Below are 24,956 nucleotides of genomic sequence, written 5' to 3' on the forward strand. Positions count from 1 at the left end.
CTGGATCCTGTTACCTGATTTTCTTTTGTTCTGTCTTTCTCCCCCTCTGATGCTTTGGCTGCTTAACTCTTTATGGGTAACATGTAAAGTGAAAATTAAGTGTGCAGTATGAGATGAAATGTATTAATTTGTAAGTATTAACTGGTAAATTCCTTTTGGATTAGAGATTCAGCTTTTCTGATCTGTTTAGTTGTATTTATTTTGCTTCAGCCTGGGCAATTTCACCATCAGTGTCTGAACTTTTGAAGGTGCCGCTCTCCGCATTTGTGTCTTCCGCTCTACAGCAAATTCTCTGTGGCGCTCTTATTTCTTCCGCATTTTACTCTCCTCTTCTGAGTAACTGATTTTTGACTGGTGCTTCATTTCAATGGAATGATGTTATTATAAAGACAATTATAAAGTAATCAGCACAGGCATATCAATATTTATTGAAATACTGAAAAAAAAAAAATTCCATTAGCGATGAGAAACTCTTGGCAAGAACTGACATGACAATATGTATTTCACCGATACAGTAAGAGAACTTCAACTTCAACAAGTAACTCACTGCACATTCTAAGAGTTGCATGGATTTAAATCCAAGGCAGCTGCAGAACATCTGTAATACAAATAGTCAGACTTTACAGATTGTCTGTTTACAAACACAGAACAACTATAATAAACCAGCCAAAGCCAAACCCTTTGAATTTTAGTCTGCTCTTACTAATATGTCCTGTAATCAATAAGGCAGTCAGAAGTAAATGTCTGGCTACAAAGTAGTTAACAATTAACATGAGGGGGTTTTTTTGGCGATTATTTTTTTTTTTTTTTAGTTCGCGTACTTTGGGCAATCTGGTGGGATTCTCAGAACCACAGATGTGGGCAAATATATGTTAGTTTATCTGAAATTGTTTCTGTTAAACTGTATGAAAAATTCTTCTTTTCTTCTACAACTTTATTTTAATTCTTTTGTCCTATATATAGATAATGGTGCTGTGAATACGGTTAGCAACATGTTTTTAAGCTTTTTTCTTTAATATTCAGTGAGATTCACTGTAGCATTTCAACAGGAAAAAAAAGAAAATACAGAATGTAAACACTTTAAATATGCTTTGTTTTTCTTTTAAGAAGGAAGGAATGACCATACTTATCTTGTACATGTGGGTATATGTATTTCACAGGCACTGTCAACTGCCACCCGCATCTTACTTTCTGTTAATTTAGTTTGTTTGAGGGAGTACGCTGTTATTTAAATAATGCTTGCATGTCTGCTATGTGGGATGACTAAGGGAGCTGTGCTTGGTTCGCTTTTGGTCCGTACGACAGTACGTGTGTTCTGTGATATAAGACAGGCATCTAGGAGTCACAGCTTTGCTGTGTTTGTGCCCTATGCATGGACAGAATATTAGAGCTGATTAGTACAGGTGATTAAAATAGTGTGCTTTGTACTAATGGAGATGTAATAACTGATGTCTTTGGTATACAATGTATGAATGGTTGGAAAAAAATAAGAGAAATGCACCTTTTCAAGCTCACATGAAGCAGAAAAAGCTGTAACTCATATAATTTACAATAGATTTAAATAAACTACATTTAGGATTATGAAGATTTACAGACATTTAATCAAGTGAATGATTTTCGTTTGTAAAGACCCTTGTGTGTCCCTGAACTATGTTCCACTAACTTGAAGACATGCTACAGTAAACACATATATTTGGCTTCTTCATTCTGGCTATATCTTATATAAAGATGAAACCAAAGAACAATAAATTAGTATCATAATTGTCTACAGTGGAAACTATCATATACAATATAAATAAACTATTCAAAAGCCAGCACTCTTAATGAAAAAAATTAAAGGATTAGGATTTTATACAGTTTCTACAAGTGATTGTGCAGCCGATAATCTCAAAAATTAAAGTAAAAATGAAATACCCCTATTGATTTTAGTGTCTCACGACATACAGTAATTAAGTACTGGTAAAATAATTACCAATTTAAAAGAAATAATAAGGAAATCACTGCTCTGCAATTTTATCACAGTTTTTTCCCCACAGGACCTAATAATGTAAACACTATGTTTTTGTTAATGTTAGAGATTAATACTTTATTTTAAATGTATGTTGATCCACACCTGCACAGTTACCTTTAAGGATAATGAAATAAGGCAAGACTCATAACTGTGGCACTACATGTTAATACTGATATCTTCATTTGGACAGAGAGAGAATTGTTTGTTCTTCTCTAATATTTGTTCTGCAGCAGACTTTGGCCTACATAGACATAGCAGTATCACTCTTCTTTCTTTGCGTGGATGATGTGTATTACCTAACTTTAAAAATAAAAAGTTTCTTTAGATATTAGATGTTTGACTTGAAATTTAGTTTCTTAATTACTGGCAATTTTAAAGATAATTTCTTAATAAGCCCCATGGCATCATCAGGTCATACAATTCATTTGTCTATTCTTGCATCACTAAATGCATTTTTTAAATTTTAGTTTTAGTTCTTTAACATCAATATTTGATGTCCTAGAAAATATTTTGTGTGTGTGTGTGAAAGAAGCTATTGTTTGTGATGGCTAAAATATCTCCATTTCCTTTATTTGGAAATGGCCATGAATATATAGCAGAGCCATATTTTAGCCACTGCACCAGTTAAGTATATAGTTGAATTGGCTAATTTGTTTTGGAATATTTATCTTAGCTATTTAATAGCTAACAACAGTAGTAGAAGAGGGATACTGCCTGATAGAACAACATGAACACGTGACAAAACAAACTTCAGAACATAGTAAGAATGCCAAGCTAACTGGATAACAGAGTCTTCATGTTAGCTATTTGCAGGCCCGAGAGACCGACAGTCAAAACCAGCCTCTTCGGATTTGGTGGCGATACTACATAGCACGTGGCCTACGCCAGCTCTCTCTTACAGATTGTTGAATGGATGCCACATCATTTACCACAGAAGAAGTAAGTGTTGGGTCCTTGGAAGGATGACAGAAGATGCTATAGATGCAGTTTTGCACCTATTATAACTGTTTTAGAAGTCCTGCTATACAGTGAAGGAATTTAGTGCACTCAAATTCCCCACTATCTTAGCTCGATAATACGGATCAGTTTTAGTTCTCCTAAGTTTCTTCATATTGGCAATCAGCAGAGTTAAATATACAAGAATCATTCTGTCCTTTTTCACGTTGACATTGGTGATAGTATCCACTTGGTAAGTTCACTTCTCTCCAGTATAAAGTCCTATATAGATTCCTTTGGGGAAGTGTAGCATATGATTCACAGTTTGCAATACAAATACCCTGATACATCACTTATTTACTATTAGTATTTGATTATTATACCATTTTGCAAAGTCTTAAAACCACGTTTTAATTAGTCTTGCTTGGAGCAGTTCAGGATACATTTTTTTTTTCCTTGAAAGCAGAAGCTCTAATGGGTATAATTTATGCTCTCTTTGCATGCAGCATTTCAATGAGAAGGTTATTACACGGCACATCCCCGTTCAGGTGTTTGTAGTAGAGGTATTCTTCGGCCTGCATACTGATGGCCCGGATTTCTGGTAGTCGCAGGAGAAGCTGCCCAAATTTGTCTGTTTGCTGTGGGTAATTACACATTGTGTAGTCCAGCAGAGCAGCATTCACTTGTTCCTGAACACCTTCCACAAGCTGGAAGTTCTCAAGATTTTTGACATCTGAATCATAATAAAAAAAAAGTAACAACAATTCAGTTGCATTTTAATTCCTGTTTACGATGGCAGTGTTTCACTAAATGGATGTATTTTTTTTCCTCCTGACAAAAGCATACTTTACAAGCTGCTGAATATTCAGTGAACCCTTTTGCCAGCTTTCCTGGGAAAATGATCACAAAAGAGCTTTAGCGGAGTGTCTTGTTGAAATTCTGCATATACCTCAAATCAATTAGACACCAATGGAGTCTGAGCAAGGTCAGCTCTTTCATAGCTTACAAAAAGAAAGGTTGAGGATTCCTAAAGTAGAAGACCATAATATATTGCTAGCAAATGAGTCCCAAGAGGAAGCCCTATCTTTAACCTAGTATGTTACACAATTCATATAATTCTGTATTAATTTTTCTGACCCAAGGTGAAATCTGTGTCCAGGGTATGATGTAGTTAATTCTAATAAAAAGTGACAGGGTTCTTGTTTCTGTTTGACATTTTCTAAATGATTCTGAAAGCCTTTGACTTGTCTAGCCTATGTTAATGAACCATCTGGTACACTCCAGTGACTGCCAAAATAATCTTCCCTACTAGAAACTCTCTAAAATATATATTTCACCGACTAATGATCTTTATAAAATGAAATCATTGTCCTTTGGGTGGAATACCAGATAAGAATGGTGCCTTGGTGCCCTTTAACCTAAATATGGTTTCTGAAATCCAACACTGTTTTTTTTTTTGTTTTGTTTTGTTTTTTTAATTGGACAACAGGGGCATTTACATCAGTAAGGCAGGTACAGTTTGTTCACTCTGCCTCTGTTTGATTATCTTCTGTTCCTATACAAGAAGTTCAAGTTCTGGAAATGCTGGTCAGAGATAACTGCCTATGTATTAACTCCTCATTATTTGCTCTCCTGTGTAAAAATTACTCTGATGACATTGTCTTTCGACATGTCTGGAGAATGCAGAATTTATTCTAAAGCTTGCAAATTAGAGTGCTGCTATAATGCAGAAAGAGTGAAGTGATCAAAGTGCTCTTGCTGGGAGAACTTGTTTTGGTTGGTGTTTGATCATTTATACCATCAGTAGATTACTGTAACAGTTTCTTGTAATGCTAAAGCACGGTGATACTGAGCGTAACTATGCTGGTAATTCACTTTGAATAAAGACAAATCTGCTCTTCTATGGTTGTTCTTGGAGCACAGGAGATGGGGAATTTGGCAGAATTTGGTTCATTGTAAATGCCAGCCTTTGATTGGAGGCGAAATGAGTGTTTTCCTTTGCAAAACAGGAACATGCATTGGTCCCCCAATCCATCAGCAGCCTGAGAGGCTGTGTAAATTGGGTCTCACTGCACCTTTTCCTAGAAGTGCTTTAAATAGAGCAAATATTGGTTCCTGCACATAACTGTGTGCTGGAACACGGGGGGAATGTTTCGAGGAGGCAAACATTTTCTTCAGGACAAGAGGATAGAAAGCATGCCAAGTATCCCAATGGCAGCCCAGGGTAGCACGCACAGCCTCCAGGGCCTGAGTGACAGGCTGTGAGCAGGAGCCTCTCTGGAGCGTGCTGGCTGCCGGCTCACTGAGTTCACCCTTGCATGAGCTGGGGCGAGTGTTTCCTGCTGCGGTCCTTACTGCCTGCCTCTTTCCTGTCCCGGTTTCACTGTGGAAATGAAGCAAGTGGCTCCCAGATTTGTGCTGCTTGTTTGGGAACTGGGGACACGACCTCCGTCCGAATTTTGTTACCTGGCTTAAGGAACTCACTAGCAATACTTAAATTATGACGGCTGGCCAACGGGAATTGTCTGAACTTTGCATTATCCTGAGTGAGGAGAGCTGGAAACTTCAAAGCTGCTATGCCCGGTCCCTTAGCTATTCAAACTCATTTATCCAAAGTCTTTTTTCCAGTGTCTCTGGAGATCTTTGGATAATCATGTTTTCATGTATTACACTGGACATTTTCTCACACAAAATATAGCTGTTTATTGTTTTACGTATCTACATAAAACTCCCAAGGTATTTTGCGGTGAGTGTAACCTGGTTTAAAAATTGGGTATTCTAAGCATATTTTTATAAAATTAAGAAAGGAACAGTATCAACTATCACAATTATTTTAAATAGGTTGCTTGCAGATGCAAAATGCCATCATGAATGAATTGTTAGAACATAAGAAATTCCCACAGAAAACAGGGACTATGCTGGAGATTAAACTGTGTTAAACAGCAAGATAAAATGTATAATGATTTCAGAATCAGTATTTTGAACTTTTTTTTTCCCTCTTAAAAATAACTTTAAACATCAGGAAGTTTTAGAAACTCTTAGCTGATTCAGCCCCCTTTAAATTCAAAGGGCATCTTTCTGTTGCTGTCTGCCTGTTTTGAATCATACTGTGAGATTAAATTGTGCTGACTTCTTGGAAAACCAGGTTCATTCTCATTTTTGCTTTCTGTCTAAATGTTACTGCATGGAATATATATTTATTGGCAACATCACAAAATCAATTTTTACAAAGATCAAGAAGAAACAAAATCTGAGAATTGCAAATTTTCTGTGTTTTCCTGCAAAAGTGGTGAATTCAACATATGTTTTATAGAGATGCATTCTGTTTTCAGCTGTATTGATATCATACTCCAAGTCAAAAGGAGGCATAATATTTTATCTATTACCCCCATATACAGGATCAGTGGCTTCTGGCAGTAGGTGTACCTATGCATTGTATAGGTGTTCCTATATGCTCGTCAGCTACGTGGCCTGGCTGAATTGCATGGAAGTTGCAGAACTACGGGAAAGAAGGTCTGTGTTGTCTTTTTCCCTCATCTTAGTGGACAGTTCTTTAAATACTCATATGTGGCAACATAAGCACTGAATTCAGATGTAAAAACAAGGCCAATTAACACTAACAGTAAACAAAAAGTAGTTCTGGGGCTTCTATACCACATCCAGCTTGAGGAAATATTGTTAACGTATTTCCTCTGCACAAATTCTTGATATTTGTGGTGAGGTTCAGTGCTTGTAAACAAGACGTTATTAGTTAACCAGTGAAAACATGTAGAAGTTTCCTGACTGTTTCTATACTGAATCAGATACCCGTAGTCCAAGTGATTAGAGTTTAGGACATCACTACACAATTCACCTGTGTGTAGATCTCTCCAGGACTGCAATCATAATAGTGGGAATGTAGAGGCAACCTGATGACCAGTTATGTATTTAGGAGTGAGTCTTCATGAAGTAACCAAGATTTTTGGATATGACTTGATAAGTGCTCTCATCTCACGTATGTTAACATTAAATGCTGCAGGAAAGCAAATGCGACAAATTGAAGAGAGAGAGAAATCAAAGGATATGTGCTGAGAGCACTGTGTAAAGCTCCATTTTCACGTCTCAAGCTCTCGTATGATATTTAGTATATTGTTAAAAAAGAGGTTTGCTGAACACATAGTTGCAATACAAATTACGTAGTTATTTTTGAGAGAGAATCACAAACTCTAACTCTAATGAAGGTGAATAACAACAAAGGAAAAGATGTGAATATTAAGTTATCTCCAGTAGCAACAAGATCTGCAGGTAGAACAAGAAATGCTATACACTTTTCACTTCTGGTACTTAGTATTTAGCTGATAGTGATACAAATGTTATTAAATAATAACTTTGGTTTGTAAGTAGATGGTTTTCCTGTGCTTTGGGTTTGTTTTTGTTCTTAGTATTTATTATATAACTCTGGCTAAAGGTACGTGATTTAGTTTTCCAACTATTTCCTTTTTGATAAAGATCCTTTGAATGCTAATGAGTTAACCTGGTGAAACGTCAAGCAATGCAGGTGTAAGTCTGCTGAAGGCAGTGGTGTACAATGAGCGTGAAATCTGCTACTGATATGTACAGCACAACAGCCTTTTACGCTTTCATATAATTCTTCATTCCTGTCTGCTTTTCAGAATTGGAATGTCTCTTATCAATCTTTACATCGGTTAGTAACAATTTAAAGTACACATGTTTAAGCTTAATGCAAGAAATCATTTTCCAAGGCTTAGACGCTTGTAAATTAAATGAGTAGGAATAGGTCCCCCCCTCCCACCCACACACCCTTTAAATCCTAGCAGCTAGAAGAAGTGTTTTGTGTTGCTACAGTAAGTATCAGTCTCTTATCTCTTCTACTTTATTCACTCAGGGACTAATTACCAACTTTTTACATGAAACAGCCTTACTGTGAGCTCACAGTGGGGCGCACATCTTTTTCTATCCTTATTGGAAAGTAAACCCTTAGGTCTTCTGGAATATATTATATGTTTTACAAGAAATAGCAATTGCTTTTCTGTCAAACAAAGAATTTTTGTTGTCTATAGCTTACTTTTGACGATTAAGACAAAAACATTTTTATAGTGTGTCAGGATCTGCTCTGCAGTCACAGTAAAGATCTGCCAGTATTCCCAGAAATCCCCCCATTTTGATTATTTTCTACATCTGCTATAAAGCTGTGCATTAAGCTGAAACTGCATACAACATTCAGCCCGAGGAGAACACTTTTGCATATTTTCCCCAAAAATGGGTCTGGTCTTTAGAGGGGGAAAATATTTAGGTTTCAGAGAGATTTTCTCCCTCTCATATTCCAAACATGAAATACTGAAGATTTGGTGGTCTGCTAATCTGTAGAGAGCTTCCCTTGGTCTGGGAATTTTGAAAAGAAAAATGAAACAGAATGAGAGATCTAAATTTGAAAAATAGTAACTCCTTAGGAGCAGCGTAAATATTTCCCAAAGAAAGACGGTTAAATTTTACTGCTTGTGTCTTTTATCAGATACTCTTTCTACATGAAGCGATGAAGAGATGCATGCACACACAGCTCGGCTGCCTCTCTGCATTTTGCACCATTGCAAGTCCTGGTGTTGCAAGGATGAAATAAGGTTGTGTTTCTCCATGGGGAGAAATTTCTCACTTTTATAAGGCTGGAAACAGACATTTCAGGCAATAGGACTCGATACCTGCCCAGGGTTGAGCTTCCTCACCCTGAATGGGCTGACAAGCCCCATCATTTAAGGACTTTATTAAAACCCACCCTGTCCCAAAGCTTAGTAGCTCTTTGGAACGACTGTTAAACATGTAGGTAAAATATGATATGTTGCAAACTCTAGTGAGTATTTTTGGCTAGGATGGCCTTCAGGCTCATCGTCCGAAAGTTTTGTCTGTTCTTTCCAGCTAGACTGCGTGGCCTAATGAGCAGCATTGCCTCCGCTTAGAAACACGCTGTTTTATCAGGGAAAGCTACAATGTGCCTCCTCAGCCCAAAGTCGGGGTTCCCATCAGGGGCTTTGGTGTGAGGCCAATTGCCGTTTGACTTTGAAGATGGAATATGTTAATTCTGATGAAGGTTTTTCCAGCAGAATAATTCAAAGGAGGAAGACTACCCAGGATGGAGGTGACGTTACCAAACCTTCCTTTATTTAAACACAGCTTTTTCCTAGTTTCTTTGCCCACTTTCTGCTAGCCTTGCAAATCCTCTGGGTTATGGGACTTAAAACACAGGTAGATTTTGACATGTGATAAAAAATTTTTTGAGGGCAAGAGTAGTAATGGTTGATAAAGTGCCAATCTCTGGAAATTACCCACAATTCTCCTTCATTGAAACTAATGGCAACAAAGGCGGTTCCATATAGCACATCTGTCACAAAGGCAGATGTATGCCATTCTATAGCTAAGCCTTCTTGACAGACAAAATGCTATAATGAAGGAAGATTTATGATAAAGATAAGCTCCTTACTGCAAAATTCCCCTCAGTTTTATACAACAGGGTTGTGCTGAATATTATTTACTTAGAAGTCATGGGAAACAATTTTTGATAGATGTGTTTGTTAATCAGTGGTAAGGCACTACATTTAGCACTTTCCAAACCTTGAAAAACCTTTACATTATAACAACAGAAACCGCTTTTATTTTCTTTAGACTCCCAAATCCAAATTGAAATGCGTAGAAAACTTTTGCTGTCTTTAGAAGGATTCTTTTCTGGCAGTGTTTAAGCTATCTGTAACAGTGCAATGATCGATCTCTGACTGTTTATTAGGGTCATAAAGTAATTTTCATTTTCAGTTGAACATAACATCAGATAATGGGCACATTGTTTTGAAAATCTTGATTAAATTCTTCTATAGCAATGTATTTTGTTCACACCTAAGTACTGGGCAAAATGATATATATTTTTAAAGCAAGAATAAGATGCTTATGAAAGAACAAGCTGTAATTCTGAGTCTGAATCCTACTTCACCCCTCAGTATTCAATCTTCATGGACCTTTGGTTTGTTTCAGAACAACTCAGACTCAACTAAAACATATTTTGGTGTTGTTTTATATTGGTAGGCTTCTTTCTAGTATTATTTAAAGTATTGAAGCATATTTTTCTGTTCCAAAAAGATTGTAAAATGACAGATTCTTACTGAGAATATAATCTCCTAATGTCTATTAAGAACTGTGCTTATTGACTTTTGTGAAGAATTTTATAATTGCTTTTGCTACTGTTAGCTCTGCAATGGAAAGGGAGATATGGGGAAATAAGCTGGATTCCTCTCCTTGTGCAACTGTGAAATTATTTTACTAAATTTCAGTTGTTTCTTTTCTTGCAGTCCCAGTAAAGACAAAGGGCAAAGCCTAATCTGATCTCTTGAATCGTTGACTGGTGTAATTACTGAGTCGTCATTCAGGAAAATAAAACAGCTTGACTTTCAACAGCTCAGGCTGAATTTACTGACTTGAAAGTTAAACAAACAAACAAAATCTCCACCCGCTTCTTGTCCTGGCACCCCAGGAACCAACATCCTTATTGCTTGCAAATGAGGCATACGTGATATGGTGATCATTGAAACACAATAAAACAAGATCCTGCCAGGCCTCTTTGGAGGAAGAGCTGCTCATGAGTCCTGGCCCAAAGTCCACAGCTAGCTACACCCTTAAAGAAAGTTCAGTGTTTCTCAATGAGACTCATGAGGGAAAAGCATGGCCAGGTACAGCCACGCAGCCAGGGGTGTGGACAGCCAGTTGGGATAGCTGGTTGATGAAACTATGGCCCAGCCCAGAAGATGCCAGGACAGACCACAGGCACCAAGTCCCAAGCAGCGGCTCCACTGCTGGCGCTTCATCTTAGCCACGCCTAAACTCCAGTACCACCTCACTTTGTTTCTACAGCTTCCTCCATGCCTGGAATTATGCCCCTACTGATGTCCCAGGCTTGCTCCTGCTTTGAGTGATGCAACATGTTGCTTGTCTCTTGCTCATCTGGGAGTGAGGGCAGCCGAGTGTTGCCTGAAGGCTTATTCTGTAGGTATTTTAATCCATGCTTAGCGTTCACTGATAGGATTAGGTTCCACGCAAGAGAGTAGCTGCTGCTTTCTTTGAAGACACGACAGAGGAACAGGAATTTGAACAGCACTTGCTCTGTTGTGTCTTCAAGAAAATTTCCCTGAGAACTGGAGTCTCCCACCATACTAGAGGGTGGCCTTAGCTTAGCTATAGCTATTGCTTCACTGTTCTCAGTGAAGGCCTGCTTCAGTCTTTGGGTTGAAGCTCTGCTGCTGCACGGAAAAAAATAACCCTACGTGATTTAAGCCCCAATTTATAGCCTGCCTTTGCAGGCTGGTGGTGAGGGAACCTGTCTGGGCTGATGCGGCTTTCTGGTTCCTGCTTCCAGGTTTGTTTGTATATTTGACCTAGTGACCACTTAAGGTAAATGACAGATCAATCCTAGAAAATATGTCTCAATCTAAGTCTCTCTTTCCCAGGAAAAAATTGTGTAACCACTATCCTGTGGAGCCATGGTCATATTTGTATGCTGGCACACGTTGATAAACTGGGGCAGAAGTGATTTAGCGAAGGTCTCACAGATAAACTGCGAAAGAACGTGAGTCAAAACTCATTTTTTCTAACTCCTCACCTAATCCCAGGTTCATATTATATGTCTGGGCTAGAAATTTTTGTCTTCCGAATATTCAGTTGGAATAAGAATGGATAAGAAAACTAGTATGTTATTATCATGCTATCAGCAGGCTTCAAAATAGATATATATATATATATGCTTAAATGCAGGCAAATCTACAGCCATAGCACTACTTTATATCACACTTAACAGTTACCAGAAAAAAAGTGTCATATTTGATAAAACAGAAACTAGGCTTCAGATAAGAGTTAAAAAAATTGGAATAAATAGTAAATTTATTGAACCAAATAGTTTTCCCAGTTAATTTCTGAAACATCATTTTAATTTTCAATAGCACATGAACAATACAGGATTGTTGGTGTTTTAAGGGAACTGGCTGTCAATGTCTACAATTTGTAGGGTGTGAATAGTTTAAGATGTCATAAATATTTATGAAGTTCTTGGGAATGGTGATAGGGACATCATACAAAATCCTTGAAGTTATGAACTGAGGCAGAAAGGATGTTATATGCAACTTGCAATAATAGACAGTACAGTATAATGTAGAGAGGAGCAAGAAATCTATTATTTAGCTGAGAAGCAGCTAAATGTTTAGAAAAAAATGAATGAAAATTTTAGAAAGATTTGCTTTTATCTAGAAAATATTTGCTCTGCTTTTGCTTAGACATTTGCAACTTTTCTGAATGATTGGATTTATTGCACTCATGAGAAGCTTGCACATTATCTATCCTTTCCCTTTCTATCCCTCTCCTACTACTCAAGTGCTGTTTAGAATAGGAATAATGGACCAGATTAATCTCAGAGGTATTTCTACTGCCACCACTGGAACTACACTACAGGGTGATACAGTCCTAAAAGAAGAAATATAAATATTTTCTGGAAAAATATCGAATATAAATTTCTACTGAGATTAAAACACATAAGTGCAGCTGCCACTGAAACCCTTTTGAGTAGCAGGCTGTATCCTTTTATAAAGCCCATCTGTCTCTGCAGAGTATAAAAAATACATGATCATAAAAAGCAGTACTCCTTAGGGGAAAAACCTCTCTGTACTAATCTTGTAGTTACTTTACAAAACAGTTTTTAATCCCAAATTTGCATTTGATTTTCAGTCAGGAACTTTTATGGTTTTTGCAAAGTTTTCTTATTCCATTAGAATAAGGTATGAGGTACAGTTTGTTCAGGTGGCAAGTCCAGACTATGAATAAACCAACGTTATCATATGAAAGAGAATTAAACAGGCAGATCCAAGTGGGGATATATTAAGCCAAATTTAAGCTCCAGTAGTTGAATTTAGCCTGTACTAGATGTCTGATTTGCCTCAGGATATATTCAGCTTTCCAGCTAATCGACTGAGGAAAACTGCCTCAGGTATGATAAAATTTACAAGAGAGCTCAGTTGCATAGCTCTTGTTATAAATACTAGCTTAAAGGCATTCTTCTGGTCTTTGGGATCAGGACTGTATTTGCATTTAATTATTATATTTCAAACTTTTTTGAACTTGGTTAAAAACATTAGACTAGCCTGTTATATCATTATAGTGGTTTCCAGATAAGGGTAGAACTTCATACCACTTTTTTATTACTTGGTGAATTCTGTTTGGCTTTATCCTTTTGTTTAGATCCAAAGTCCCACAGGAGCAAAAATTATTAAAATATATTCTTTTTAAAAGAAGGAAATACAGTTAAGCAAAGGTCTTTTAGTGATATGCTGATCTAAGAGGTACAATACTCTAATACGACTTTCTGTCAACATAATTGACAAATAAGTCAGTTTTAAGTCTTTTGCACTATTTTGAGACAAGACTTAGTGTGAGACAATCAACCAATCATCTTTCAGACATACTGATTTCAAAAACCTGTTTTCCCTCTTTTTTTAGACTTTTAAAGACATGATTTTACTAGTTTTATGTGCCAATATTTGCAGTAACAGGGTTTTTTCACTGAACTAAGTTGTATCAGTGGAAGCTGATTCTAGTTTAGAAAGAACATGAAAAAGATAATCACCTATGCTTGTGTAAGATATGGGAAGTGGAAATCAGTAAAAGAACTATTTTCTTATATAATTGTGTTGAAATAATATAAAACATTCATTTAAATGCTCAGTGCTGAAAGCACTGCAGTAGAACTACAGTAGAAACAAATATGCGAATCCTATTAGCCAAACATTTGAATTTTACTATTATTATTTAGAAGAGGTAGACTCTACTTTGGGCAGTTACAATTATTTACTGTGTAAATGTAACTGCAGACAGCTCACGAGACCATTGATGGTACATTGAAGCTGTTGTCGCTCAGACGCTGTTTCAGTTCCCTGTCAAATTAGCATTGACAAAAAATTTGCTGGCTTAGATGAAAAGCGCCAATAAGTTTGGTCCCATCATATACACCCGTGTATCAGTCATCAGATCATTACCACACCTGACTGCAACAGCCCATGAATTTGCTTAAATGCAACGCACTGTGCACTGGTGCTCCTCATCGAGTGACAGCAGAGCTGGTGGCCCTGAGACAGGGCTCCTGTCCCGCCCCCCTGCCCCCCTGCCTGGCCCAGGCTGCCGGGCCTCCTGCTAGGTGGTGGGAAAAAGAAACACTTTGTTCTCCTGTGCTCTCAGTCTTGCTTTCATGGACAGTAAACACAACTAAGGTAAGTATTTTTCTGCTGCAGTATTTCAAAGCATATTGTTTCTGACATTGCCTATTGATCTGAGTGGAATTGCAAATTTCATTTTTTACTGTGACATATGTCTGCGCCTAGTTGTGGAAGTGGTTTGGCAAACGAGAGTGACAGAAGCCCAAATGGGGACATCTGCAACTCCGCTGGCACTCTGCAAGTGTCAGTGCTGGCACGCAGGAAACACTGGAGAGGCACCCGATGTGTGTCAGGCTTTGGACTCTTTTCCCAAAGACTTTGATGTGTATACCGCTGTTCTTTGTCCTCATTGCTTACACTTTTAAACATACAAATATGAAAGCTAAAGAAAAGCCCACCTGAAAGTCCCTCTGGCAACATGGTTGCTCATCAGCTAAGCAGATAGGGTAGAAGTGGAATTCAAGTGTGGAATAGAGGAAATACTCTTACACCTGCATTTCAGTTACGAGGCTTTTAAAAGAGAGTTTTATTTCTCAGCTACCTCTGATTTCTTGACAAGAAGTCCTGATCAGAAAGGAATGGAGGCTCTCAGATAAGGTAGTGCCTCCGCACATTTTTAACATTTCTACTGCTCAGTAAGGAACAGCAAAAATAAGTCGGGTAAACTCCAGATTTGTGCTCACTGCTGAGCTAGACTCGAATGTTTGGTCAGATACGGATGAGATGTTTCCCTAGACAACACAGTTATAGGTTTAACACGAGGAGCATCCGTTAAGGGGCTCCAGATCCCCATTAGTCTCTGGCTGGAGCTGCCCCTAACGCGGTGCCAAAAACCTCATGTTCCCTGCACAAGGGCAGAGGTACTTTTTGGTCCCCTGATGCCAGATGAAGGAAGCAAGCGCCTCTGGCACTGCACAGTGTCTGCTGTGATGGTCTGCAGAGGGGCTCGGGAACATGAGGGAGCTCAGCCTCCTGCAAACTGAGGTTTGCACTGTTCCTGCCCTGGCCAAGCTCACCTCACCAGTGACATACATGCCCTCAGGGTCCTGGCGATGCTCTGCCGAGTCCCTCGATACTTTATGGAATTAGACTGTGGATTTTGTCTTCGTTGCTTAGGATCTGGAAGGATTTTAAATTCTAGCTCCACCTCCACCTAAATCAACACTCATCGGATTAAGGTCAGTTCTAGCTAGTTCTCACTGTACTCTTCAAAGCAGGGGTGTTTCCCCACCTGTGGGTATTTTTTTACAGGCAGGACTGTGTGTTGCCATTTGGAATGAAATTTCTGATATGTTTTTCATTTTATGGTAAAAGTCATATGAGTTAGTACTATGAAAATTGTAAAAGCAATTTGGATTTCTTTAAAGGTTAATTTTTCTGAAAGTTATGTCCAGGCCAAGAAATAGTGCTTTCCTGTAACCTTGCGGCCACTGCAGACAGTGGGATATGCATTGGGCAGGGTACAATTCATGTAAGTACACACGTGCATCCTCGTGCTTTAGTCTCATGGAAACGCACAGGCTTTCAAATGTAAGGTATTCAGCAGTGAACAGTGCATTTATAGCTGTAAATCACCATAGTCTCAAAATGCCAAAGTAACTCGTGGAGCAGAATTGCCCACTTGCCCTGCAGGAACTGCTACCCGATTGCTGGAGAAATGGCCTGAAATGCCAGAGGCCCTGGACATGTTCAAGGCGACACACTCACATATTTACTGTTGTTCTTGCCATTCTTTGTTTACATTTACTAATGGGAAGTTAATGTGTTCCCAGAGGCAAACAAATATATTTAAACCAAAAATTATACTATTTTTTCCAAACTGTGCATTGAAAAGCAACTCAGTGCTTTTCCTAGTGCACAGTCCTAGGAGCACTTTTGAGTTGCGGTAACACTGTAGTACCTCTTTCACCTCTATTCTCTCTGTGTGTTTAACACAGAGATTATTGGTCTGTTCACCTTAATCAAAGTCCGCTTACTTTGACTAGTAAGATATAGACCAGTTCAACAAAGATTAACACAATTCTTCCCACTTCTGTCCAACCAAACCTAATGAGCTCACAGTTAAGCACAGCCCAGCAATACTTTATTTTTATATTAATTTCCTGTGTCAGCTTCAGGTTTAAAAAAATCCCTGCACAGAAAAGACAAATCAAGCCTGACACCTGGAAAAAAAATCACATACTGGAAAAACTTGACATAGAATCCAGTGGTGTCAAAAATCCTAGATATTTGATGTTTCAAATTCAGACATTCTTCATTTAGACCAAAATAACAGACATTTATAGTGGACCTTACTGCTGGTGACTATTTAACAGCTAGGTGCTCTCACAGCGTGGTACTCTTCATGTGCACAGTAATGAAAGTTCGCTATTGATTTTTCTGTAGCTGCTTGTAACTATTATAGTTGATACATCAATAGAAAAGGAAAGCACAATGTTTCACAGGAGGCAGAAAATCAGAGAATACATGATGCTGTGACAGTAAATCATAGCATAATCTCAAGAATTGATAGATGGTTACTGCTAACTTGAAGCCCATGGCTTTCTCTGAAAAGACTAGCCTATAATCGCCCAATATGTTCTAACAGACTGACTGCCCGTAATAGTGGTAAAGGACACAACACAATGTTTCATCTTCAAAATAACAGTTTCCACGAGCCAGGTTGTTTTGTTGTGGTGGAATTCGTTTTTTGTGTTACTGCAGAAGGAGGGAGAAAGAGTGGTTTGAATGCCATTTAGACTAATATTTAAAGGTTGTAGGAAAAAGAAATATTGGTTGTTTTTTTCTCCAGAAAAGAGCACAGAAGTTTTTTGTTTTTTAAAAAAAAAAAGAGGAAGAGAAGTTGTCATTAATTTTTAACTTGCAAAATCTGCAGTTAGTTGAAAAGGAAACACAAAAGAGCTGATTATTCTTGAGATCAAAATATTGGAGCTGTTTTGTCAAGAAAGGCAAATGCAGAGAAAATACATTTAACGCGGCTGTTTCCAATTCCACGGCATCCTGAAAGGAAGCCAAAGGCGCGTAAGTAATTGAACGCTCTTTTAAGTGTCTGCTTCTCTCTGCCGCGTTTTTGAGGGGCACAACGATCTCTGAATTTTATAGTATGTGTAGCGAATTTTTAGCAGGAATGTTCTTAATTGCTTTGTTCCCTTTTTACTCCTAGGCTCATCTCTGGTAGTTTTATCTATGGTTTTGATTAATTGTGAGGGTGTTTTTTCCTGTCTCAAAACAGAAAGGGAGGAAGAAACTCAGGCAAGAGTTTGCCTGAAACTCTGGCCAGCTAGAGCACAGTGTGCAGTCTAGATGACACTGCTCCCTCAGTAACCTCTTAGCAATGTTCCTCTCTGAAAGAATATTTTCAGTGTGCAATGTTGTTTTCCAGCACTTCTTTACGGGATGTGAGTCTGATACCTGTCCTTTTCAACCTTGCTAGTGACTCTATTCTCTAAAGCCAAATGTCTCCCAGAAGAGATGGACTAAGACAAGAGGAAAGGACTTTCTCAAGCTACCACCCATCCAGCCTGCCTCAGACTGGGCTTGAAGAACAGTCTGTATCATTTATTCTGCTTAGGCTATGGGTTTCCCCCCAGTGAAAGACTGGATAGCATCATCTGTCTTGTCCTGAGCAGTTCACTGATCTCTATTACAATTTTTGCTGTTGGGAGAGAGGAAAGATGCTGTTGTAGTGTCATTCCCCATTCTAATGTTGAAATCTTTCTCTTTCTTGAGATGAGACTTTCCTTCACCAGGCAAGTAGAGGTGTTGTGCAATATGTTTATAGTACACATCAAACCCTCCCAGTACTGGAGATGATGTTAAATGTGGGATTTTCCTTATTAATCTTTGAATAATCTTATAAAGAAGAACTCTTAAAATATCCTTAGGAGGATGGCCATGTGCAGATTAAACTTTTGCAAGCCACATGGACTGTTTTGGGGTTTACTCTTTCAGTTTGTCCCATGCTTGATGGCTCTGCACAGGGCCAGAGCAATACAGGGAACCCCTGCTCTGAGAGATTCATCCAATCTTAGTAGCAGCTTTGCTAGAGCCTAAGGAGCTGCAATTTTCACCCCCCTCCCCTTTCCTGCCAGCAGAAGTCATTGGGACACACTCCAAGCCACAAGCTTGGGAAAGAGTGTTTCTGCACAGTCCCCTTCTGCCTCCCAGTTCGTGATCACAGCTGCATTCAAGGCTGGGCCATAAAGTTTGTTTCTGAATTTTCTTTCATTGTTTCTTTCCTGTTTGCTTCTATTTCCTCCCTCTCCACCTCTAGCTTGGCTTTGATCAGGGTTCCATGGTTTCTCTTTCCTTCCTGGCCTTTTCCCCCTGTTTTCTTGACTCCTTTCCTATCTCAAGCCCTCTGGTCTCTCTCTGTTCCTCTGATCCACATCACTGCTGTCCCTTGTTTTCATCAACTGCTCCTGGCTCCTGCTATGCCCAGATATCCTCTTCTCTGCCACTCTTCTCCCATCACTCTTCCAGATCCTTTCTTTCCTCTGGCCTCCTGTTTAATTCTTGTGCTACTTCTTTTCATTGTTTCTTTACAGTATTTCACCTCTCTATTTTAACTCCTTCAGAGACAGCCATTGCTTTAGCTTCTCTTCCAGTGTCCAATCTTGCACAAGCAGCAAAGGGGTAAGAGAAAGAGAAGAATTTGGCATAGTCTACAGTGCGTCTCCAATAAATGGCCGACAGTCACCAATATATAAACTTTCAGGTGAGAGCCTCTGCAGTGTGTGTTTTTAACTAGAAATACATGAGGAACAGTTTTTAGTCTATACATTCTGGTATAAAAGGTATTTAATAAATTGTCTGCCACAACTGCAAAGTGAATTTAGCCATTATATTCCTTAAGCATGTTCCTCATTCAGTGAAGCATTTAAGCACATGTTCAAAATAAAACTATAGGGTGTTCTTACTGGCTCCAAGATTAAGGATATTCATTCATTTATCTATACCTTAATATATAGCCATTTATTACCATGTGATGCTGGGAAACTTGGCTAACAAAAGCAGCCACTGATGTTAAACACTTCTGCCAATAGCAGCTAAAAAAATTCTATATAATCCCATACTTCTTCTGTTAAATATATAATACATTCAATCTTGCACCTTAAACATCTAAAATGTATATTAAAAGCGGGACAGAAATTGTAAAAGTATTCCAAAAATAGAGACACATGTAAATGTGGGTTGTGTGCAGGTAATTTTTCCCCCTTACAGGTGCTGTTTAAAAGACATATTTACTAGTATTCTATAAACATATTAGAGAGGGGAAAAGTGCAGAGCACACTGATTGAGTTATTCTGAAATCCCCACTGTCTCCACACAAAGGCAGCAGTACAGAATACAAATATTGCTTGATACCCATGCTTCTAATTACTTGCGAGGTTTGTATCTAACAAATATATGACCTAATTTTCTCTCAAGCATCTAATCCTATTGTTATTTCAAAACCTTCTAAAATATGCATTTTAGGAAAAAAACCAACATGAAAAGAAAAAGTACTTGCTAAAGACGGTTAATCTTTTTTTCCATGGCTTGTAGCTGTCAGAAAGCAGACAACATAAACCAGTAATGATCAGATTGGATCAAATTCATGCCTCATATAATGCCATTGTACTCAACAGTTACATAAGAGATGAATTTGCAACATTCATTGCATTTTATGAAATAAAACCAGGACAAATCAACAGTGATTATTAAATTTCCTCTATAATTTAGTGAAGTTTATTAAAAAAACTCAATCAGCAATGAAACAGAAGGCTATCTCTGGAATTCCTGCAAGAAGTTTATCATTCACGATTCCTACACTCAGGGCTGAGATGAATGATTAAAGACTTATTTATTAAAAATACTGGTTTAATGCTTAACTATACCTTATAACCCCAGCATTTGTATTTTATTCCTTTTATATTATGTGGGGTTTTTTTCACAAAAATAATTGATTGGAGATTTCATTCAGATAGATACCTGTAAGATAGATGCTGTCCTAGTTTCTTTCATACTGCCTGCACGATGCGTGGAACCTGCATGGGAAGCTGGACTAAAACCTGTCAGCTCACTGAAAAAGCGTCATCATTTAGCATCTATAAGAAATTTAAGGACTGATTTTTAATTGTTTGGGTTTGCTATGGGTTTTGACAGGTAAAGTGAAGGGGATATGTCTTTGCTTTTGTTTCTCTATAAAGAAATCAGAAAAAGCAGAGATATAAAAGAACAGGGCAAAAGAAAATCCACTTTGCCCTACATGTACTAAAATGTTAAAATTCACTCCTAAAAATAATCTCTCAAAAGATGAATTTTCAATTTTTTTTTTGCTAAGTTTTAGACCCTAATATGAAAATACAGCAAGGAACTACTTTCATTTTGAGTAATTTATAAAGGAAAGGATAAAATTTTCTTAAAATCTACTCAAGATATTTTAAATCAGATTCCTTTCAACACTGGTCTTTGTTAGGGTAGCTGTAGATATTTGAAACAACGTTGTTTCAATTTGGTTGTACCTTACAGCATATCTTTAATACTCTGGATTTTACCACTATTTACAAAGATAGATAACTATTGCTTTCATTTACCAGACAGGGTAGTTGAGATATTGTTTAAGAGACTTCAAAGCTCCATAGTCAGTAATGGAGTCAGAAGCAGAATTAGAGACGAGGGTTGATTTCTCTGTTGGGCAATGCTGTCTCCGTGAAAGGAGAACGTCCCTCATGAGATGATGCTGAAATGAGGTTTGTCCATATTAATTTGCTTTACTTTCCCAGAGGACTGAAGTAGAAAAGTGGAATAGCTCTTCTAGTGGCAGAGTGGAGTAGCCTGGCTGCTTTGCTTGAGACCTATAGAAAAGTTAAATGTTCCAGCAGCAGACTGGCTATTTAACTGTTCTCCTGGCCCTCATCATCTCTAATAAGAGATTTATCCCTAGTTTCCAAGGCAATGTGGGACTTGCCGCAACGAGCTACTATGTAAGATTGCTGACAACTGCTCACATTAGAAGTTATCAGATTCAAACTTGGCAAATGGAAAAGTTTGTACAAACTGTGAAATTAGGAAAGTCATAATAAATTTAAACTTCTTGCTTATGAAATTTACTTTCACTGATTTGGGGACAAGAAAGGACCTGTGTAATCATCATCATTGTTGCCTCCTTCAGCCTTCTGCTCAATGCAAGTCATAGATCTCCATCCAACAGTGGGACATCAAGTCTATAACTTTTGATTGAGCTGTATCATAATTATTTAGAGAAGCGGTTATCTTGATTTCAGATTTCAGGAAACAGAACCTCCATTATACCCAGAGATGAGGTCTTCCAAAAGACAGTGATCTTCACCTTTAAAATTGTCTATTTCTAATATAATTAATCCCAAACTAATATTATGTAGCTAATCCTGCAAATGTGTTCTTGTTGAATTCCATGGGATGTGCACAGGAGCCATTGTTTACTAGATTAAACTTTTAACAAATACAATGTTACCTCATCATATTACATCTCAATTACCACAGCATTTCTTCCTTTGGCCTTGGCAAATGGTGCTGCCAAGATACCCTTCCGAGTCCATTGCTTCCCTATCTTTTTGCATTTTCCCTTTTCCCTGCTACGTCAGACATTAATTGTGTTCTCTTTCAAGGTCTTGTAGCTGTTCCTTCCTTACCTATCTTCAATCATTCACTGTCACGAGCTCATCTCCTGCCTCTGACTTGCCCGCAATGCCATCTCCATTTCCCACTCTCCACCTTTCCAGAACAAGTACTTTTCTGCTTTCTCCGCTCTGACTCATGCTTAATATGCCAGATCTCTTTATCCACCTTCTTCATATTCCCTCTCAAAACTTTTTGCTGTGACATTTCAGACAGGCTTGGGCTGTAGGTGTGCTGGAATTGTGCCTGTTATCCGTGCATTGTCTGCCAGTCAACACCTGTTCATCATCACGTATGTAGATTGTATACTTTAAAGGAGCATTTTAAAATATCACCTGCCATTAAAGATTCCTAATCATAAAATTAGGAAATGTTACTATTAATAACTTTGTCACAGTGAAAGTATTGTCCTAGCTAGATGTCTTATTCTACATTCTCTGGTTTTATTCCCAGATGAGACGTTCATCTCAAAGTCTATTTGAAATACCGTTAGTACAGCAAAAAATAATCAAAAATAATCAAAGGGGGCAAATATTTTGTCAGAAATTAGTATGTGGAAAAACGTACTTAAGTCTTGTTTTTATCTATTAGTCAGCTGTCAGCTAATAATAAATTATATTCAGTCCCTCCCTTGTTATAAATACATATTGATTAGTTTTAAACTCTGAACTTCAGAATGAGTTATATCTGGTCATTGCTAAACTGTTCTCTTCGTTAAGAAAAAAATCCCCAACACCTATTATACTGCATTTAATTAAGACGAGCATCAGTTTTATGTACCATTATTTGCTTCTGCCAAGTCTCTATGGTATAAATATTGAGCAGTCACATCTCCTGAATACTAATTGATCCTTCCTGAATTCCAAATGATTACATAAAGTTTAGGAACTGTTTCTTTGCCAGTATTATCTTCCGATGCTTACTGTAGTTAGGTATTAGGGTTGAGATATGAGCCTGAATTTGACAAGTCTGCAGTAAGTATTTTTCTAAATTCAGATGTAATGTGGGGAAGCATGAAAGCCCTGGCTGAATGCTAATTGTACAGAACCCCTTGACTGCTTGCTTATTGGTGTTTACCAGGTGCAATCTTACAAGTACACTTGGGTAACAGAATGGATGAATATAAGAAAACGGCCAATAGATTTAATAAACCCACCTCATAATAACAGCCCCATTATAAATGTGTATTATAAATAACATATATGTAAAAAAAACAGGTGTAAAAGTAGTTGTATATTTATAAACTACCGAAAGTAAAACTGGCTAGAGTGATCATTTTGAAAATTACTGCATTAAACCCTAAGTACTGTTTGTCACTGTGAGTAAGAAGTGAGCACATTTGTGGTGACAAGTCTGACCCTGGATAAATGCTCCATTACCGCCTTGCATTGGCTTGCTAAGGAAGACTGTCATGCGATACTTTTCGCTTCAGATTCACAGCACCTACTTTAGATCCTGGGGCTGAAGGTGCTTTGTGAAGACAAAGTAGTGCTATCTGTGAGCTTCTTGGTATCCTGCCAAAGAACTATCATACCATTTTACAGGAAGGAGAACGGAGTCCCTGAAAACTACAAATGGCTCACACCTACCCAATAAGAGCATGAGAATGGCCGTGCTGGCACTCTGGATCATCTAGACCACTGTCCCATCTTTGACAGTGACCAGGAGTAGATGCCCTAGGGAACAGTGTAAGAAGAAAAAAAGCATGAAGCGATACTGCAGTCGCTTGGATTCCAGCAGCTGGAGGTTAGCAACAGCCAGAAGTAGAGTTTTTTGTATTTCATAGCTTTCAATGGATTTTCCTTCTGTTAAGTTCTCTAGGTGACTTAGTAACCACAAAAACTTTCAGTGTCCTCTACATCTTGGAGCAAAGAGTGCCAGAGCTGGATAATATACTGTGTTCAAGAACGAACTCTTGTGTGTTAAGCCAGTTACCTGCCAGTTTAACTAGTTTTGTTCTGATGCTAAAGTATCAGAATGATGGGAGGAAGAAGCTTTTTGGCTAATTCTTGTTCTTAGTAAGTTCCTATGTTTAGTGGACTGTGCTTTGAAGAGCTAGTGCAGTCTTTTTAAACAGAGAGTGTAAAAGGCAGATCCATATTTGTTGAAAGTATAATGTGATTATTAGGAAGGCTGCAATGAAGATCTACATGCCAAAATTTGCTAGGTTATGCCTTTATGTCTGTATTACACTTAGGTGTCTGTGATCCTGCGTGAATTTGTTCTTGTCTAATTTTCCGGTCTTATTTCGTGTTTTCCTTTTGGTCTGATAAAATCTCTTGCCTCACTAATTCCCTCATTTCATTCTCTTATTCTTTTTGTTTGTCTGCCCTTAAGTATCATAAATACTACCAAATTTAATCAATATTCCATGTTACATTACTTCCAGTTGATGTTTATACACTTATTTTCCTATCTGCATACGTGATGCCCCAAATTAAACCCTCAGCAAAAACTGTGGAAGTGAAAATATGTACAGCCCCATATTTTATTATTGTTTGCTGCTGCATTTTTTCTTATCTTTTCTGTATATTTAGATTACAATCTTACTGAGGCACAATTCTGGCTAGTCTGTAAATCTGATAGACCAATGATGTTACATAAAGTATATTAAAAAGTACAATAGCTAATTTTAAATGTTTGTTTTGGGTTTGTTTTGGTTTGGTTTTTATTTTTTGTTTTTTTGTTTTTTTTTTCAGCTCCGGAGTGTTTCATAACTGCATTGATGTGAGTTACTAGAATCAGGTGAAATGGAGCACAGGCAGACTTTGTGCTGCTGCTCCTTGGGTGCATGTTTGCAGGAAGCTTCTTCTGGTCCTGTGAGTGGTGAGGGTAGAGTCTGCCTTGAAAATGCTTCATGTCAGCCTGTTTCATCTGCAATGAAGTCCTTAAGAGGCAGATTTCTTTTCCAAAAGTGCAACTGGTGGAACCCAGTACCTCCAATACCTCCTCCCATCTCAAGTCTGACATTTTAGGGAGACTAAAAGCAAGGAAATATTAATTTGCTAATATTCCTCTTATTCAACAGAAATGGTAATGGAGCATTGCAGATCCGGATGGATTTCTGCTGAACCCTTAAGTAAGGCTGTGCTTTGTTTGAAAACTGAATTCTTTTTTTGTTTGTTTGTGTTTTTTTTTGT

At 37.9% G+C, this 24,956-nt stretch overlaps 1 protein-coding gene across 1 annotated transcript in view; it reads right to left on the reverse strand.

The window, feature by feature from the left end:
* Positions 1 to 792: 792 nt before the first annotated feature.
* Positions 793 to 24,956, reverse strand: part of NR5A2 (nuclear receptor subfamily 5 group A member 2) — an 87,762-nt gene continuing 63,598 nt past the window's right edge. Inside the window, exon 7 of the mRNA XM_075156535.1 lies at positions 793 to 3,680. Coding sequence (XP_075012636.1) covers positions 3,433 to 3,680 — 248 coding nt within the window. The 3' untranslated portion in view covers positions 793 to 3,432. The remainder of the gene's footprint in view (positions 3,681 to 24,956) is intronic.

This window comes from Calonectris borealis, chromosome 8, assembly GCF_964195595.1.
Source record: "Calonectris borealis chromosome 8, bCalBor7.hap1.2, whole genome shotgun sequence".
In the NCBI taxonomy this organism is placed as follows: Eukaryota; Metazoa; Chordata; class Aves; order Procellariiformes; family Procellariidae; genus Calonectris; species Calonectris borealis.